The sequence below is a fragment of the Diospyros lotus genome, chromosome 1, assembly GCF_014633365.1.
Source record: "Diospyros lotus cultivar Yz01 chromosome 1, ASM1463336v1, whole genome shotgun sequence".
NCBI classification, from domain to species: Eukaryota; Viridiplantae; Streptophyta; class Magnoliopsida; order Ericales; family Ebenaceae; genus Diospyros; species Diospyros lotus.
This window is the reverse complement of record NC_068338.1, coordinates 46580001-46600069: the sequence shown is the minus strand read 5'-3', so window position 1 is coordinate 46600069 and position 20069 is coordinate 46580001. Positions and strand designations below refer to the sequence as shown.

Genomic DNA, 20069 nt, shown 5'->3' with positions numbered 1-20069 from the left:
GGCGAGAGGGGTCGAGCGAGAGGTAAGAAGGCAAGCGAGAGCAAGAATGGCAGAGAGCTAGGGCGAGTGAGGGCAAGAAGGGCCGAGAGCAAGAGAGGGCCAACGATGGCGAGCGAGAGAAATAGAGAGGTAGAGAGTGAAGGCGAGCTCCCGCCGACGAGCAAGAGAAAGGAAACGCGAGGTGAGAGAGATCGAGGGCGACCGAGAGCAAGAGGGGCCGAGCCGAGCCCTAGCAAAAGAGATCGAGCGAGGGTGAGCGAGAGCCGAGAGCAAGAAAGGCCGAGTCGAGCCCTAGCAAGAGAGATCGAGCGAGCACGAGCGAGAGGAAGAGAGATGCGGAGAGCTATGGCGCGCGGACGAGCGAGAGCAAGAGAGATGCGGAGCTAGGGCGCGCGGACGAGATAGAGCGAGAGCCAGATCCAGAGAGGAAGGAGAAGAGAAAGGGAGAAGAGAAAGGGGAGAAAGAAGGCCAGATCGGGTGGGCTGGGGTGGGTTGCGCGCGGGTGGGTTGGGCTCGGGTGGGCTGGGGTGGGCGCGGGTGGGTTGGGCTTGGGTGGGTTGGGTTGAATTTTTATATAATATATATATTATATATATATTATACCTATTTTATTATATATATAATATATTCGGTTCGATTTGGTTCGGTTTGGTTCGGTTACCCACTATTCGGTTCGGTTTCGGTTCGGGTTTTGGTTTGGTTTTAGTGAAAACCATAACCAAACCATACCCATTGAAACAGTGTTCGGTTTTTCCCCAAACCAAACCATTACCCAGTCAAACGGTTTTTAACCGCGTTGACCGGTTTGGTTTCGGTCCGGTTCCCTCGATTTCGGTTACAATTGCCATCCCTAGTCAAGTGTCACATTTTAATTGATTTAATAAATATTAAATACTAAAATTTATTAAATTCCACCAAGTCTCAACTTTAATTGAGATATAGTAAATTAATTAAATATATGTATCGATTAATTAATTATTTTTGAATTATAAATTGTTTTTTTTGTTTTTTTTCCGATTGAGAATTGCTTTTGCTCGAACATTTTTTCACTATTCGTGCATACTGGGCTCCCTCCAGATTTGCCGAGAACAAACTCTCGCACATGCGTCGCGCGTGATCGGCTTCCATCTCCATGTCACTATGGTTCCATTTTACGGCGGACAGACACAAGTAACTCACAATTTGGACGCCAAAGCTTCAAAAATCAAACGCTATAATTTGCGTTCGGCAACCGGCAAATCAATAAAAAGCTACAGCGATTGAGCATATCGAGGTGAGAGACGCCAGCGAGCAAGAAAGAACAAATTGACGGTGGCGACGAGTAGGATTCTCTTTTGTTCCTTCCTTCATGATTTCTTCGGTTCGGTGGGGATAAAGATTGCCCTCGCTTCTTGATTTCAATTACGCTACGCATCATTCCAATTTTATCTCCGAGCTGAAGACCGTCCACGGAGAGGGAGGTTGGGGGTTTAGGGATTCTTGGATCGACTTAGGGAGAGAGCAGAGAAAGCGGTGCTGAAGATGACGGAGGTCATCCTCCACATTTACGACGTGACGAACAGCGAATCGGACAAGACGAACAACACCATTGTTCAGATCAACAAGATCTTCAAAGACGGAATCGGCCTCGGCGGCATCTTCCACAGCGCCGTCCAGGTCTCTCTCTGTCTCTCTCTCTCTCTCTATATATATATATACGTACGTATTGTACAAGATGTGAGATCCAGGGTTTTTGCTTCGGTAACCGTTGCTCTGATGTGGAAATTTTAACTTGAACTGAACTTATATATATCTCTTGTATGGTTTCGTACTGCACAGATGTCATGTGATGAATGACAGATTAGGTTTTAGTGTTCTGATCCGGTGTTCTTTGGAAATTTGAAGTGCCTGGATTGCATTTCCAGAGTGTTTTCTTATCAACAATTGAGAGGTTTGGATTTGGATGAATAGTTTATCATTATTAGTAATAAGTGCTTTCACTTAGCTGTAGCTTCCGAGAATTGTCTAGGCTTTGGTCTGAATTGGTAGCTGGACAAAAACAGCAACTTGTTCAGAATGAAGTTGCTTACATTAATTATTAAATTTGAGAAAAGACCGAGTAGACCAAGTGGGTTCATTCTGACGTTAAACTGTCATCTGTAACTTGCAGAAGATACATTGTTCTCATTGCAGTTTAATAATGCTGACTGTTAGATGTAGCTTTGAAGTCCTTATGGACATGTTTTGGGTTGATCTGGTAACTAATAGCTTTTGTCTTTTGCCTCTTGAATTTGACATATCAACTATCAAATTTAGGATGCACATAAATTGATCCATTTTGATATTTTCTCTTGAAGAACTATCAAATTCAAATTTATGCATATAATACATTTATTGATGTTCCTTTGGCCCCTACATGTGATATGTACACTTATATAGAGTTTTATGCAATATTCATTCTCTATGAATTAAAGGGCATCCCCAATGCGTGAGGCTCTTTGCATTGCAAGGATTTTTTTTTTTTATGCAGCCTTACTGTTACTTTGGAAAGAGGTGGTTTCCACAATTCAAGCCCACGATCTTTCAATCATAAAAGAGCTACCTTACCGTTGCTAGCAAAGTTTGCACTCCCATTTTTTATAGATTGATTTTCCCAAATCCAGTGTTTTTAGAATAAAATGTTTGATAAATTTGTGTTTGTAAATCATGCTTTCGTGTGAATCATGATTTGAAACTGCTGGTTTGAAACTATGAATTATTTGTTTGTTTGAAAATAGCAATACACTTTGCAAAAATGTAGCTCAGGGAACAGCAGCATGAACAAGATTGTTGCTATCCTTTTGATCAAAAGATTTCTTTTGTGCAGAATGAACTTTTGGTTTTGAGTAATTGCTTCACCATAACCGTGGTTTAGAACCATGCCTTTTAAAAGGCATGGATTTTGGAAATTTTTTTCTTGCAGACATCTGGTTTGGGGAAATTGCTGACCAATTTCCTTACAAACTCCACATATATGCCTGTTTGTATTTATATGTACATACATCCTTGGATATTTTCTGCACATATCAGCAAATAAAGATTGGATAACCTTTTCATTTTTGAATATTGCATCCCAATGCTGACATTCAACCATTGATTGATAGTGCATGAACGCAATTCATCCCATACAATTGACTTGTCTGTTTTACATATTATTAATGTTGATTTACATAATCTTCATCTTGGTTGTTGCCTGTTCACTATTCTTCATTCTTTCTAATGATTATAATTATCCGTTTCCTGATCTTCTTCTCCTGTCATGTTCCTCATCTTTTTTGTTTTGTCCTTTTACTCCCTGACTGTACATATTTATGTTCTTAAACTCAGTTATTTTAAGATGATTTTTACTTGCTACTTAATTCTAACAATAACTTCTAGTGTGTGCTTATAAATTCATGTAATCTAAATACTTTATGAACATTGACAGTGGGTTACTTGGTAATCCCAAATTTTTTGTGCCATCAACGTATTTAGTGCTGTCCAGAGCATTAATATTGATTGGATATCATGATACTCTGCAGAATTTGATCATTCTAACACTCTCTCAATCTGATTTTCTCTTCTCAGTTACTTTAGCAACCGGTCTCTTTTCTTTGGCCTTTGTTAATCTAATACAAAACTGATAATGATTGAAATGGGAGAATATGAACTGTGCTCATTTCATTTTCCCTTATTCAAGTTATTGTTAAGTGGTATCAAGTTGGTTTTTTCAAGCAATCAAAATGCATCCAGTTTTAGAGGGGTAGAAATGATTTGTAATTGTCATCTGGACTCAGCCAAACATGTGGATTGGTTTCAGTGCCCCAATATGCTTACATCAGTTTCATCTTTTTGCTTGGTTAGACTGGAACCTTTTGCATCATGTTTCATGGAACTTTAGCTCTCATGCTTGATTTCCATTTGCACGGCGTGCTCCTTCAGTTTTTGTTGAGCTTCATTAGCCATGTGTAGACATGACCTTACCATGTTCTATGAATCCAAATTGAGTGTAAGGCATCTGGAGATTTCATGCCATGTTGTTATATGTTATTGTGATGGATGACAGGTTTATGGGGATGATGAATGGTCATTTGGCTACTGTGAACAAGGTTCTGGAGTTTTTAGTTACCCGGCTGGAAAGAACCCAATGTATACATATCGTGAATCTATTGTTCTTGGAACAACAAACTTTTCTGTATACAAGGTCAGTCAGATCCTCAGGGAATTAAGTAGGGATTGGCCAGGATGCACATATGATCTTTTATCAAGAAACTGCAATCATTTCTGCGATGAATTGTGTGAAAGGCTTGGAGTGCCTAAACTTCCTGGTAATTTGCACCACAGCCTCTTTCTGTATCTTTCTCTCTGAATATACTTGACACCCTTTTGGGGGATTTTTTTGTCCATTTCTTCAAGACAAGACATTTGTAAATATTTACATATTTGCTTGTGTATTTATTGAGGAATTGATAAGCACGTAATAAAAGTCTACTGGTCCTTGAAATTGTGAGTTGAAATTCCCCATTCCCTCAATTTTACAAACAATTGTGCCATATGCTGGATTTGATGCTGAGGATGCCATAAGGACTAGAGCGCAGATATGGATTTTGAAGAAATCTGCCTTTCATTCATTGACCTATTATAATATTTTGTTGTGTCGAGTGTCAATTTCATTTTCACCCTAGCAAGCTGTATAATGAGCATGTATGGGGCAACCATCTGTCTACCACCAATAGTTAAAAACTGCAAGTACTTTTATACTACCTTGGTTTTGAACAAGAAAAGGGGGAAATTTTCATTCACTCAAGAGACCAACTCCAAAATGCTGTGAACATTAGACTGCAAAGTCAAAATTCTATAAATTTGATCAATATTCATATTTTATGAAATCAAATTAACAGGAACCATTATTGTATTATTCAAGTAATCCAAATAATGGATGCATTACTAATATTCATGCTTTATACTAGAGCTTTTCCCTGATTAGTGGCTCGTGGTAACCTTTGGGCTCCGCTCCTGATTCCCACATTATTTTTTTCTATTGAGAAAGAGTTGTGTTCTGAGAATGGAATGGTTTCTATTTAAAGTATAGAGAATGTATCTTACAGCTTCTTCTGTAACAGGCTGGGTAAACCGCTTTGCTCATGCGGGTGATACAGCAGTGGAAATAGCAGAAACCACAGCCTTACGGGTGAGATACTCATATCATACTCCTCTCACTCAGTTATGCCTAAACCCAACAGCACATACACAAGCCCGCACTTCACATGGATTAGATTTCTGCCATCATATGGAGTATTCAAAATTGCTTATATACCCTTCAACTGCATCCAAGTTTTCTATCCCTTGCTGTTTGAACTTGTTAGAATATGTCAACAAGAATTTTAACTGGTCTGATGGGTATAGATTTGAAAATACAGGGATAATTTTGTGTGTGCTATATTATCATTGGCCCTTCTACCATGTGTTGGACATGTTTTCCTTTGATTTTGATGGTTAAATTTAGCTTTTGTGTGGTGCTTTTTGTGGGTTGCAGTTCAGACAAGCTAAGACAGAGATTGTGTCAGCCAGCAAAGTGGCTTACCGGTTCCTCTTGGGTGTCACTTCCAACCAATCGGCTGCTGCTTCAGAGTCCCCAAGCAATTCCAACAGAGGGGCGCCTAGATTCCAAGCTACTTGGTTTAAGAACCTAGTTTCTGGTGCCAAACCATCTAGCAGTTCAGCTTTGGAAGACCAGGAAGCTGTAAGTGCTTCAGGTGCAACAGCAACGTGATTCTGAAGCACCCCTTAAGCAGAATCCAAGGCCCCAATAGTTGGAAGTATTTTGCTGGTGCAATCCAATTAAAAAACTACGCAAAAGTAAGTGGCAGAAGTTGTTGATTGCAAATCAGGTGCTGGTGCATCAGTGTTTTCCCTGTTGTTTAAGGACCACGCAAAAAGTGATTGTGAAGTTGTTCATTGTGAATCAAGTGTAAAATGCTATAGTCGTTGTCACCTATCCAATGGGTTTGAATTATTGCCATCTCTTGTGTCCTGTTGTGATTCGCTCGCGATTTGGGCTCAAGTAGATTTACAATACGCCATATGAGGATGATCTATATTTATCAAAAATTTGCAGGCAGGTGGGTATACTTGGTAGTGTTCATGAGTTCTAAAATTGTTCTCAAGTTTGAGGAACGTCTTTGGTAAAAAGCAGGTACGAAGTGAAAGTGAGACACTTCAGGACGGCCAAACTGTTTGTGAATGCTGCTGTAATAAGTTGCAATTACCATTAGAGTTTCTTAAGGTACCTACCATACCCCTTTTTATCTATTCTATCTTTTTGTTATGGAATCTCCATCTATTTCGTTGTAACATATTTTGACTTGTTATCCTCCTAAGTATGCAGGTGATTTAAAATAAAATTCTACATTGTCAGCAAAAATAAAATAAAATTCAACATGATGATGACTTGGGAAGCCCGTCATTCGTTCCCACCGTCATGCTAATAAGCTTAGAACGGCAAAGGCCTGGAGATCATGCACCAAATTCTTCCATTCTGTGTAGGCAAGTTCTATCAGCCTGAGTGATCTTGTAATCACATTTGGCGGATTAAACTCTTTGACAAAATATCACCCAAGGGTGAGAGTCGTCTTGAGTTGGAACTGGACTTGGTGGCCTTTCTTTGCTTGAGTGAGTCGCATATCGAAGGCATAGGGGGAGATGATAATGTTGGTAAGGATATTTTTTTTTTTTTTTCCAAAATTGTTAAGTGTGTCGATTCTTGCCAAAGTAGATGAAAATAGGAATCACTCAAATTTTCTTTAAGACCGAATAAGAAAAGAAAGCCGACTCTGGAAGATCCAAGTGAAAAAATGTCTTCCGAGCTTCAAGTAATTCAATCTTGAAACTTTTCCTTGTGCTTTTTACCGTATGTTCCATTTCAAGTTGAGGATGCAGATTCTCAAGGTAGCAATTCCAAAGTCTAAATGGGAGCAATTAGATAGCCACCCAACTCTAGTCCATCTGGGAACTTGCAGACAAGGTCACGGGCGTGCAAAAGAATTAAAAAAAAAAAAGAGACAAACTTCACCTTTCCGACAAAATGTGATGTGTGGATGAGAAAGTAATAAGGAATAATCCTATCCACTGCTGGCCGAATAACACAACACAACCATATCTTTTTATCTGCGGGGTGGGAAATGGGAAATCTCATTTGCCTGCATATACCTTTATAAACAATATAAAAAAAGAACCCACAACTTGTCCTGAACATACTGCACGCAAGCACACGATTTTGTTCAGGAAACGTGAGTTTAATTGATTTTCGCCCATCTTGGGGAAGGGAAATTCCTGAAAGATGCTTGAACAGAACAGTATGCTCAGGAAGGACAATACGAACATAATACATGAAACAAAATACCCTATGAGGCGAAAACAAAGATGAGATATTCCTCATTAAAGTCTGTAAATTGTGACAAACTCTCATAGGGAGATAGATATAAAGCTCTTTGAAGCAACCAGAAAAAATACAAGCTCAACACGTCAACAAAAACAAAAACAGCCAACGCACAATATCTAGTGAACGAGATACACACGCATTCAGAATATATACAGAAAATTATTTCGGAACCATGACCAAGATGTAGATACCATGGGCTGGATGGATCAGTAACTGCCTCTGTTCGATCAACCTTGTAACATTCTGTTGAAAACATATGCGTCAACTTGGGCGTCTTCTGCAATTTGGAGGGATGCAACAGCCTGTGCTGCAAGAAGGCCTGCAGAGATTTCTGCAGTCCCCCAATCTGCATCATAAGAATACGGCATGTAAAGGTCCTCTCCATAAGCCCCAGATGAGACTGACCTGTCACTGGTTCCCCACTCGTATCCAGGTCCATATATATTAGGAACCCACCGAGTTCCTTCAAATGAATGTTCTGAGAGATCATGTTGATGAAGGACTGCGTTCCTTGCACCCATGAAGAAGTCAACATTTCGGGCGTAATCCCAAGGGCTGAACCCCTCATCCTTATTCAGCATAATTTTGCATGAGTCATCAGAGTCCTCACCAACTAGGACATGCAGAGCAACTGCCTCAGCAATTGCAGCACCCTCCTCATCAAGTCTCTGCTGTTCTTCCTTCTTTTTCTGTTTCTTCTTTTCTAGCTCAGAACGAATGGCAGCTGAAGTGGCCAGGGCTTTCTCCAATCGCCTCTTCTTCTTCTCAGCCTGCTTCAGACGATCCAACTCATCCTTAACCTGCTTCTTCTTTGCTTTTCTAACACCAGGTGCCACTTTGTTACATTCCATTTTCAAAAAACTAACCACCTCTCTACCTACTCAGTCACGTCACCTACTCTTGTTTGAACAACTTCTTCTGAAATTTTCTTAGGATGTATACATCATAACCATTTATTCAATTTTATATTTTTTCCCTGCTTTTCCTGACTTCTATACCACTAATTTATCCTAATTACTTATCAAATTTGAAAACAATCGAGCTCAAGACTTACACCTACACCCACTCAGGTCTGAAGGAATACCTCATTTTACGAACAACACACTCCCAAACAGAAACAACAGGGGATTGCATAAGAGAGAAACGATAAGAGCTCACAAGCCCATCCCTAGGTACCATTCTTCCTAACTTCCCACAACCCTTGCATTTACCCATGTTCTGGAAACCAATAGACCAAATAAGCTTATTCAAATTGGAACGGCAATTCTTTCAGCACAGTCAGAAGACTTACATGGCCTTCCCCCCTGCATAAGAATGAAGAAAACCGAAGTAAAGCCTGAAATTTGACAGGAGAAAACAAAGACTCAAAGAAAAGTCACGTTTTCAACCAGTAGAATAAAAACAAATACAGAAATTATACATTATCCCTTAATGCCATTTATAAGTACTTAAGCCGTGGAGAATAAACGAATAATTCACTAAACCTGTATTGTGGCCGCAATCTCATTCTAGTTTCATACCAAGATAAAAAAGCAAGGATAAAATAACAAAATCAACTCTTAGTTGGGAAAAATCAGCATCTCAGCATCACTCTTGGTAACTCAAATGACATCAGATATACAAATAAAACAATACATAAAGCCCACAAGCATAATTATTTCTAAATCGGAAGAAAAAGATAATTCCCTACTTAGGGCTCCAAAAAGGGGCAGACGACGATACCCAACACCATGTAAAGAATTCTTTCCCCAATTGGAGTGGAATTTCAACATACTTCACAAATATTAAACAGACGAAATTGAAGCCCTAAACTAGAAGCTCCGAATAACCACAAGCCTTAGAAAACCCTAATCAAATCCAATCCACGAGATCACGCGAAACCAAAACTTCCAATACCAGATCCATTCAGCAAAATCTGACAGGGAACCCTAGTTTACCCCACGTTACTTTCAACCCACAATTTTAACACATAATCCACAAATCCAATTACCAAGTTAAAACCAATTAGCAGTGGATCGAAGCACCGAGTTCAGCAAAATTACAGAAATCTACGAACGACATCCCAATTAAGACACCAAATCGAAAAGAACGAGGAGAAACCAAACATCAAAAACACGGGTTAATCGACGAACCTTGTGGAGGCGCAGCGGAGAGAGAAGAAATCCACGAGCTTTCTGGTGATTGGATCTACGGAAAACCTAATTTCCTAGGCCAAAAAACGAGAGAGGGGGGGAGGGGGGGGGGGAAGATATAAAACTGGTCACATGAGATATCGCCTAGGAGAAGTGACGGGGAAGAGTGGGAGAAGGGCAAAACAGTCATTTCAGAAGTAGGTCGGTACACGTGGCGATTGATTAAGCGTTGCAGCTGTGGGGCTGATCTAGAAGGCCTTGACTTTTCAGTTTGGGCAGTGATCTGCCCGGGTGGTTGGCTGCCACGTGGCCAGAGAAGAAGCGTCGGTTCGTCTTGATTGGGGCCGAATTGGGGGGGCGTTGGGATGTGATATCAGCCGTCGGATAGGCCTGATGTGAGATCTAAGCTGATGAGAAAAGGAGAACTGTGGATCAGCTAATTCTGGACATGATTGGTTGGTGGTGTGGATAAGCGGAGATACGCAGGGTATGATGTCAAACTACAAAAGTAGAAACTTCCACATAATTAACTATAAATGTTGCCTTTTCTTTCTTTTTTTTTTGTCTCTATTTTCTTAGCTTTATTCTCAATTTTTATTTTTTTATTCAAACTCACTATAAATTAATCTTTAAATTATTTGATATTTAATTGAATATTTCATCTTTATATATGTTGTAACAACTCATTGAAGCTTATGTATTTCTTCTTAAACCCCAAATTACATATTAACCCCCATTTGCACAGTAAACTCGAACTTATAAATGTGTCTCGAAAATTATAATTTACTGAAATGTCTCTAAATCATTTCTTAATTTTTATCTTTTCCTGTTTTAGGAATAAATAAATAATATTTTTTCCTTAATTAGTTTTAAAATTTGTGCTCATAATTGTGATTTATTATAAATATTTATCTTTTGTGAGATTATATGTAATGAGATTGAAGTAATTTTGTAAAAAATAAAATAAAAGCATGCCCGAGACACGATGAAAATAATTTAATTACGTGAAAAAATAATAAATATTCCATGTATAAATTGGATGAAATGACAAGTTTTTAGAAAAAATTAGAGAGAAACTCTTTATTGTGATATCTCCTTAAAAATAAAAAAATATGATGGGTCTAAATGATAATTTTATAATATTTAATTATTAATTATACTTAAAACTTTATATTAAGCAATGTCATATTTGGATGATTTACGAATTATCGGGTGGGTAACTCAATTACATTTTCTCGGATAATTCATAATAATTTTATTTTCTAAATAGCTAATATGTTGATTTTAATTGGAGATATTTGTATCTCTAGTGACCTCATTTTTTTTTTTTCCTATCAAAATGAGAAGATATGAGCAACAAAATAGATATGAAATCAACAAAATGGTAAAGACGAGTAGTAATTTTAATATTAAAATCCTTTTGTTTGGAGCTAGGTTTATGTTATTTAATGGAAAAGAAATTATTATCTAGAAATATTTCTTATCCCTTATACAATGCATATAATAAATATGTTTTTTTACCACATTTTTCACAATATGTTCTTAATAAAGATGAGATCAACATATGCATTATGATAAGACTCTTCACCTAATTTTTATCAATTTGAGTTTGATTAAAACTTGTATCAATATTATTATTGATTAAATTTATAATTTTAAATTCAAAATTAACCAAACTATAATATATATAAAACCAAAACTCCAAAACTTATGAAGTTATGTTAAACCATTAGCGGAAAAAAGAAAAAACTCCAAAACTTAAACCATTAGCATTATTATTAGCATTAGGTGGTGCTTCTTATTATAATTTATTTTTCGGGTCCTTGGAATTTGGAAAGGGAAAACAGAAAAAAAGGCGAAAACAAAAGAGAAAAAGATAACAATCTATTTTCTTCCCCTTTTTCTGACTTTCCAAACACAAGTTCAATTCTCAGTGGATCTGGGTGCCACTGTTCTCTCTCTCAATCTGAAACCTCATCAATCCTCTCCGTCGACAATTTTGCTTCCAATAAAATCGTAACAAATACATCATCTCTTCTGTCTCTACAAGATCAATGATGTCTTTGCAGTCTCTCACAAACCCTAAACCCTGCACCCTATACTCTCCCACTCCCACGCCCTTCAAATCCAAAACCCTAAAATCTCGAAAACTCAAAGCCAACTCCGTAAGATCAGTGCTTCAGTACAACCGCAAGCCTCAACTGGCCGGCGAGACTCCCAGAGTGGTTGTCATCACCTCCGGCAAGGGTGGCGTCGGAAAGACTACCACCACCGCCAATGTCGGCCTCTCCCTCGCCCGCCTTGGCCTCTCCGTCGTCGCCATCGACGCCGACGTCGGCCTCCGCAACCTCGACCTCCTTCTCGGCCTTGAGAACCGCGTCAACTACACCGTCGTCGAGGTCCTCAACGGCGATTGTCGCCTGGACCAAGCCCTCGTCCGCGACAAGCGGTGGTCCAACTTCGAATTGCTCTGCATTTCCAAGCCCCGCTCCAAGCTTCCAATCGGCTTCGGCGGCAAAGCCCTAGTCTGGCTCGTCGACGCCCTCAAAGACCGGCAGGAAGGTTGCCCGGACTTCATACTCATCGACTGTCCCGCCGGCATCGACGCTGGGTTCATCACGGCGATCACGCCGGCGAACGAGGCGGTTCTGGTGACCACGCCGGACATAACGAGCTTGCGCGACGCCGATAGGGTTACGGGATTGCTCGAATGCGACGGAATTAGGGATATCAAGATGATTGTGAACCGAGTTCGGACGGACATGATCAAAGGTGAGGATATGATGTCGGTGCTCGACGTTCAGGAAATGTTGGGGCTGGCATTGTTGGGGGTGATTCCAGAGGATTCCGAGGTTATTCGGAGCACGAATCGAGGGTACCCTCTGGTGCTGAACAGGCCGCCGACATTGGCCGGATTGGCGTTCGAGCAGGCGGCGTGGAGGCTGGTGGAGCAGGACAGTATGCAGGCGGTGATGGTGGAAGAGGAGCCGAAGAAGAGGGGCTGGTTTTCTTTCTTTGGAGGGTAGAGGAATTGGATCCAGATTGAATTTTGTTTTGGTAAGTTGCATGCAGTTTATTGGATTCTTTGTGTTTAGTTCAATCGTAGTAAGTGGGTTTTTTGGGGATGAGGAAGGGGGAGATTGAAAGCTGTGTATAGTTGGGGATTTGGGAAGGGAGGACTCTTCTTTCTTGTTTTGTTGATGATTCTAGCTAGGGTTTCAGTGCCACAATTCGAATTGGCTAATTTGCAGTTGTGATTTGTGTCAGTTCAATTCAATTCCACTCTATGATTTTTCTAGCACTTATGATCGTCCAAAGATGCATTTTTGCCTTTACTACTCATCTTAGTAAACTTGGTTGGTTGTGTCATCAGTAGGAATGGATGTCTCATAGTAGGGCAACATTTCAAGAAAGGATGTTTGGGTTGAGATTCTATGCATTCCAACATCATTGTTTGAGCCATCTTAAGACTTGCAACTTCCATTTTTTCCCCACAAATTTCTTATATGCCCCCCAATGCCAAACTGGCCGAGGGAAACCTCATGGGATTGGGAAGACAACAATGCCAGTTGATTTGTCATAACAGGCAATCTGGGCAAGGTTTAATTTGCAGCCCCCTGATCAAATGCTAGTTACTCGGGTTTTGCAAGCAACTGGGTATGGTCTCTGCCCTGCGGTAGGAGTAGAGATCGATCATGCCTGTTTTTGCAGATGAAGTGTCTGGAACAGTAATTGCTGAATCCACATGATCTCTTCTATCTCCATTGAGTCCATTAGAATGCATACCTCAAACTGTAGATCTGTCAAGTGTTACTGCACAACATACAGGGCGTATGAAGAATGATCTCAATACCAAGTAGTGTTAAGAATTGATTATACACGAACACTCAACAAAAGCAAGTGTAGTTGAACAACAGTTCATCTGCCCCCAATGCATGCATCCATCGTGAAGTGGTCTTCAAGTGATCTCACCTGCCATGGGCCCATGAGATTCATCCTCTTTAGGAACAGCCATCATTGCGGGGTGTGTGTGTGTAATCAACTTCTCTTCACTACTATTTTGAAGCCACTCAGGACATTTAAAACATGAATTTCCAAACCACAAGAACCAGCAGCACGACCTTGAGATGTTGGTCAGATGCCCTTCTTTTATATCAACAGTTCAGAGAGTCTCCAAATAAGGAAAATTTATGCTTTCAAATTGACCTGAATCTTTGTTGTTGTTCATAGAGCAGCTTCTGGCCCCTAGAAGTAACATCTCCTGGTTAATTAAACAGCATTTAGAACCATAACAATGACTAAATGGATGATAATATATATAGCTAATGATACCAAAATTTGTACCTGCTCCATGCATTAAAATAATAATTTAACAATCAGGATCCTAGGATATCTGAAGTCCCAATTGGTCTACTACGTCCAACTTATATGCCAACAAAGCCATGTAAAATGGACAATATACTAAAAGTTAGGGGAAAGGAAAACGGAAAGAAGGATGAGAAAACTCATTGTTTATGGTCTCAAACTGTCTTATTTTTTTTAGAAAGAATAGATTTGCTTGCATTCAACTTATAAAAATCCAACTAGTTCATTTAAATAGGGAAATCCAGTCATACAAACCCTTCTATCCGGAGAAGTACATATATTGGATATTTTCGGTATCAAAACTTGCTCTGGCTTGTTTGATATTATAGTTCCAGAGGTGACTAAGGCTGAGGTTGAAACCCACTTCTTTCCAAACTCCCTTCTTAGCCTGGGGAATATGGATGAAACTCATGTCTCTCATCAGGCCTCCAGCCACCACCCGTATGTACTTTGTCCATTTTCATGACACTTAATCATCGTTTCCTTTCTCCATTTCCGAATTCTGATCCCTAATCCTATGAGGATGACACTATCTCTAGAAACCTGCAAACCTAAAGTAGAAACCTCTACCTTTGTCCAAGACCAAGAGTTCAAAAAGCTTCCAATCTACTTATAGTACCTTCCTTCTTCCCTGTGTGGCTTCCTCTTCCAGTTCTCAATCTTTCTTGGTTCATTGATTATAGAATACAGAATATATTTGAATCTTTACTTTGGAATTTCTGTAAAGTTCATTCAAATACCTTCTTGTGAACAAAATATGCCACCTTGCTAAGTCCAATTGTTGAAAATAAAATACAAGTTTAATACTTCATGTTTCATTTCACAATTGTAAAGTCTACGAGATTGCAGGTCTACTTGCGACATTTTTTTGGGTTGGAATATGCAAGCATGCTAATTAGCAGAATAATGGGAAACACCAACAACTACTGAATATCTGAATAATCTCCACATCACATCAATGTTACAAGTTGGTGGGGATGAAACCCCAGTCTCACCTCTGCAACCGTGCTCTCCTAGTTGGATATGTAGACATAAAGGTAAGACTTATCATAAATAAACAATTATATATCTAACCTTTCCACGCTTGTTATATATTTGAAAGCACTTCTCTAATCTTGGCAGGACAGAGGATGGCAATAACTGATATGGGGCAGGGGCGGGGGCAGCTCACATCAATCTGCCCGTCAAGGAGCACATTAACCAACTCCACCGACCCCAGCAAGCAGCTAAACTCACCCTCAAGCCTGACCTTGTCCATTGTCCTAAAAACCCAATCCTCCATCCAGCCCAATCTATTTACATTACAGAAAGACCAAATAAATACCTTGGAATCAGTTGCCTGCATTTCTGAATGCATATGTAAGTTTATATATGTATTATGCATATTATGTACATGTAAGGAAAACAATCACCTTAGTAAATGCCACCCAGATGTAAATATCTACATTGTGCGATATAGGCTAACCATGCTGATAGATAGAGAGATGGCCGCTTGTGCATGTGTGAGCATGACTGCTTCCCAAGTTGACTTACTCCCAAGATAGGGACTAAGGTGAGGGACAAAAAAGTGGCCAAGTAGAGTAGAGGTATCCAATTATTTTGAGAAATATATCATGGTTTTTCAGTAATTCAATGTACAAGGGGGCAGGCTAGGGATAGGTTTGAGGAGATGGTACTGATAAAACAAAAACTAAAAACTGAAAAAGCTCAGACAATAACGACATCATCGTACCAAGCTTTTATCCCACTGTGTGGGATTGATTACATGAATTTTAAATTTTCATTCATTCTATCCATCTAGAATTATTTAACTTATGCACGACACACATATAAGAAGTTCAGAACAATCTACGAGTAGGCCTAACTCATCAAGTGGATCTGAAACGGTGGATTGGGTACTGTAAATAAACACAAACCTTGGCATATTTCCTTAAAATGGCTATCTAACTCTTCAACGTTTCAAGTTAAGCTTTAGAATGCCACTAGTAATGCCACCACTCTTTGAAATATTAACGATATTCTCGTAAAGAAAGCACTATCATGAACCACTGCTGGAGGCTTTTTTTACTTTATTTTTTTATTTAATGTTGTTTGTAATGGAGGGGGTATTTGAGCAAAAAATATGAACCAGATGGGCCTTCATAGCCATTTCTTAACCACGGGGGGTCACAAGGTGATTAACCTTCCTTTATTAAGGGGGAACTTTTACCTTGATCAGTTGTATAGAGAGAGATTTTTTCTAATCCTAGAGTAAACACAGTTCACTAAGTACCTACATCATAGATCATATTCTCATGTTCTCCAATATGACCGAATACCTCTATAGATAATAGCGTCCCTTCCTCCACATCTCCAATATCAATTAGGGATAACCTACTGGCAGGATAAGCTGGATAAGCTCCTTAGTTTCACCTCGATAAATAGTGTCCTTCATCCAGATAGGCTGATAAGATTTCAAAGTCTCTTCTTCTCCAAGAAATTCAAAGACTCTAAGATGCCAATCTCTTAATCTTGATTGCGTAAACTCTCTCTCCATGTTTAACTCCCAGAGTCCCCTGCCAGATCAATGCATACCCACATCCAGATAGGCTGATAACAGGCTTCAGTTCTCATTTCCTCCCAAGAAATCTACGGAGTACAAAATGTTAGTCTCTCAATTTCAAGTACATTAACCCTCTCTCCGTTTCTGTAACCATGACCATCCGTAGTTGATAATAATCCAGTAGACAACTTCACAAAAGGACAAAAAGATATCTTTTTCAAGAAGGCATCCATCTTCAAACTTAATTATTTATCAAAAAATAGTAAGGTGATCAATGTGGCTAAAAGATCTTTACCTATCCCCACATAAAATTAGATGTCAAGCAGCCCTTATTTGCTTCAGGAATCTCCTGAAAATAGTATGAACTGGCTTCTAATTGACAGGAAATATATTATATCAGTTCTACACCGATCTAGGATATTAAAAGAAAATACTTACTTTGCCTTCTATACTTGAAGCCTTAATCAGCCACCAACTCATTTTCAAAGATGTCGTCTACATGCTCTCATTCCACCTTTGTGACCGCAGCAACATTATGGTGCAATAGTAGACCATCATATCCATCAGCCTACATTTAACAAAACATAAAAGATGAATCCAAAAGATGAATCCTTCAGAAGTAGGATCAAACAAGTTAAATATGCATTACCACCTGCAGTCTAAGTATCTATGTGCACGTGCATATGTGTATGTGTATAGAGGAAGAGAGAGAGACACTGAGACAGTGGAATTGCTGTCTAGATATTAACTCCCATTGCCAGCCAGGAATTCTTAAATACCATTACTAAATATAGCACCAATTGCCGTTGTATAACCATTAAGCTTTTATTACAAAGGTTGAGGAGAAAACTATTGCATTTGTTTTGTCCACAAACTAAGAAAGAACTTCTTCTTAACCACTTCACTTGAGGCGTAAAGATAAATATACAAAGTTAATGCAACTTAATGACTAACGGAAATACCTTTAATACACAAATTGTGGGCACTCCCAGGGATGATATTTCCTCCAACAAACCAGAGCAGAAACTTCTACACTATATCAAATTCCTCTTTCGGGATAAATTTTTACTTGGAGAGAGAAAATGCATCAAACAATTTCAATCCGCCAGGGTTTTAAAGTGCAGCAATCATCTATCTACAGGATTAGACTTACCTCTAGGACAAAAATGAAAAAAGGAGGCCCCTTTCAACAAGAAAAACTTTACACAAGAAGGAAGGGGAGGGCATAAGGAACTATATTAAGTCTTGAAATTGAAACTGCCAGCAAAGTTGTGAATCATAAAATGATACCTGAGGCACGCATGCCCAACTACAGCTGTAATGTCCTCTCCCATCACCTTTAAGATATATGCAAGCGTACTGGCCATTGTACTTTTTCTTGTAAGAATTAGTCAGATGGGATGAAAGATTTTGTCAAGTTAATAGGCAGGAAGATCATGGTATCCTAATTACAATTGCACCAATCTGGTCGAGCCAATAACATCAGCTGAAAAGATAATACCTCGAGGGATTACTTGACACCCTATTCAAGCAAACAGAAAAGACAGGCATTGCTTGTTCTGGTTAAATACAAGGAGCTTGAACAACAAACAGAAGCACTGAAAAGTAAACAGCACCAATATTGTGGAGATGGGATTTTAGGTAAATTCTTGTCTCTTCTGTTTGCTAGAATTATTGTCTTAAGATCACTGTTAATGAAATTTGAATCTCTTGTTCCAGATTCAATTTTAACTTGAAGGGACTGCGTTACAAATTGGGAGCACCGGCAGCCTTTATAAACACCCAAAAAACCAATCAAACACCACTCAACACACTCACAACTCACCAGCCAACAAATCACAACATATCAGATAGTAAAGAACAGAATTTGAAGGCATAAAACAGAACAACGAAGAAACATCAAACCACATGAGACGCAACATTTTATCCTGACTCAAGCCAATTGAATTGGCTCTACATCGAGTAGTCCAACACCCTCAATCGAGCAGCCTATATTCAGTAGAAACTAATCAATACAAAACTCAAGCTCTCATACAATCCTATCGCTCAAGTACAATCCCTCATTCAATCCAAGAAAGCCCAATAACTCATACACAAGCCTCACTTTCTTTAGAACAACAAGTACTCACAATTGCAACCGAGAGCTTAAAAAAGAATATTAGATCTCTCTTGACTACTGCCTTGCCCTCTTATTTATAGAAGAGACAAAACCTCTATATAACTAATCAAATATGGGATATTACAGTTAGACTCCAAAGATACAACAATTATATTTTGAGAAATAAAAGTCTAACTGTCTAAAATAAATCCAGTCGATAAATTTTCAAAACTTGCACTGATCTCCTATAATCTATCTCGAGACAAAGACAATAGACTGAGAGCTTGTTAGATTCATCCAACACAATTATGCAATGAATCATATGCAAGGTGGTGATATTATTTTACTTAGGCTTCTTGCTTGACAAACAACTCAAATCAAATACTACGCACAACGCACAAATAGAAGGTTATAGTAGAGCTACCATGAGTTTCCCTAACACCAACGAGATTGCAATCTCTCCTACCAGAGTAAAATAATATCCTAAATATTACTCTGGGCATGATACCTAAATATGCCCAGAGTAAACTAATATTCCCCCACTTGTGTGAACCTAACAGGAATTAGATCAAATAGAGATATGTCCAAGACAAACTAAAATTGCAGCCAACAAACCAAGTACAAAGGACACCAGATATACATGGAAATGCCCAGTGTGAAGAGTAAAGACCATGGGATCAAATCCACCCAAATCTTCCAGTATCAGTGGGTTTAAGCCCATACAGGCTTTGGGCTTTCCCTACCCAACACACCAGCCTCTTGTAGAGCCATGAAGCCGCTCCACACAATATCCGAACTACTAACCTCATAAACCTACAAACGTTTGGGATAAAAAACTGGGCACTGCTCGATCCTTCACCGTCCCAATTTCAAAATGTTAAGTGCAATTACCATCAGATAAATTATAGAGAAAATTAATCTCTTAACTCTGAGGGAGTGAATGCGATTAATTATGCTCTTTCAATTTCTCGGGGATCAAAGGGAGGGTTATTCAAGGGTGCATTACTTGTTTGGGTGAGCATGGCCAGAGCGGACAATCCCAGCTCTCGTCTTTGCCATTGCGCAATTACGTTGCTCATTGCATTCGTCCGTCCGTACACGTCGCGGACTCAAGGAGCATGCTCTTTCGAGCTCGCGACAGCTATCTGGAAGAAATTGCTTCCACGGCAGAGATTGGCCTCCTCGGGAAGAAGTAGGAAAGTAGAGGATCTAGGTTTCCGGCAGACATGCGATGGGAGCAATATTGGGTACATAATAATATTTATTAAAATGAATAATGATAAATTATTATAAGAGAAAAATAATGATAAATTTGTTTTAAATTGAAATAAAAGTGAAAGTTTGATTACTAAATTAAAGTAAAGATCAAAATTGAATAAAATTAAAAATTGACTCAAATTTCAGATATATTAGTCTATTTGATTTTAAATTTTTTATAATTCATAATACTTATTTTATTTTATCCACTCTTTTCATAAAATATTTTATTCATC

General features: G+C 39.0%; 3 protein-coding genes and 1 long non-coding RNA gene across 7 annotated transcripts; 2 read left to right on the top strand and 2 right to left on the bottom strand.

Moving 5' to 3' along the window:
• The first annotated feature begins 1082 nt into the window (after positions 1-1082).
• Positions 1083-6129, top strand: LOC127806034 (uncharacterized). The gene is made up of 4 exons (XM_052342988.1): positions 1083-1657; positions 4065-4326; positions 5122-5189; positions 5535-6129. The coding sequence occupies exons 1-4, from the start codon at positions 1523-1525 to the stop codon at positions 5769-5771; spliced, it is 702 nt and encodes a 233-aa protein (XP_052198948.1). The 5' UTR covers positions 1083-1522; the 3' UTR covers positions 5772-6129.
• Positions 6130-7404: 1275 nt separating this feature from the next.
• Positions 7405-9743, bottom strand: LOC127806039 (uncharacterized). 2 transcript variants are annotated; one of them, XM_052343001.1, is made up of 2 exons: positions 9572-9743; positions 7405-8743 (listed from the first exon to the last, which is right to left on the bottom strand). In XM_052343001.1, exon 2 carries the CDS (start codon positions 8288-8290, stop codon positions 7667-7669), a length of 624 nt encoding a protein of 207 aa, XP_052198961.1. In that variant the 5' UTR covers positions 8291-8743; positions 9572-9743; the 3' UTR covers positions 7405-7666. The 2 variants fall into 2 exon arrangements, with proteins under 2 accessions (XP_052198961.1, XP_052198971.1); XM_052343011.1 differs by having other exon boundaries at positions 7405-8775; positions 9572-9677.
• A 1730-nt stretch (positions 9744-11473) lies between these two features.
• On the top strand, positions 11474-15376 carry LOC127793540 (septum site-determining protein minD homolog, chloroplastic). Of its 3 annotated transcripts, none has more exons than XM_052324290.1 (3): positions 11474-12628; positions 14786-14973; positions 15064-15376. In XM_052324290.1, exon 1 carries the CDS (start codon positions 11626-11628, stop codon positions 12595-12597), a length of 972 nt encoding a protein of 323 aa, XP_052180250.1. In that variant the 5' UTR covers positions 11474-11625; the 3' UTR covers positions 12598-12628; positions 14786-14973; positions 15064-15376. The 3 variants fall into 3 exon arrangements, with proteins under 3 accessions (XP_052180250.1, XP_052180248.1, XP_052180249.1); XM_052324288.1 differs by having other exon boundaries at positions 15059-15376; XM_052324289.1 differs by having other exon boundaries at positions 14771-14973; positions 15059-15376.
• LOC127793541 (uncharacterized) lies at positions 12608-19788 on the bottom strand. Its single transcript, XR_008021442.1, has 3 exons — positions 19583-19788; positions 16917-17046; positions 12608-13832 (listed from the first exon to the last, which is right to left on the bottom strand). It is a non-coding gene; the product is annotated as an uncharacterized LOC127793541 (long non-coding RNA).
• Positions 19789-20069: the final 281 nt, after the last annotated feature.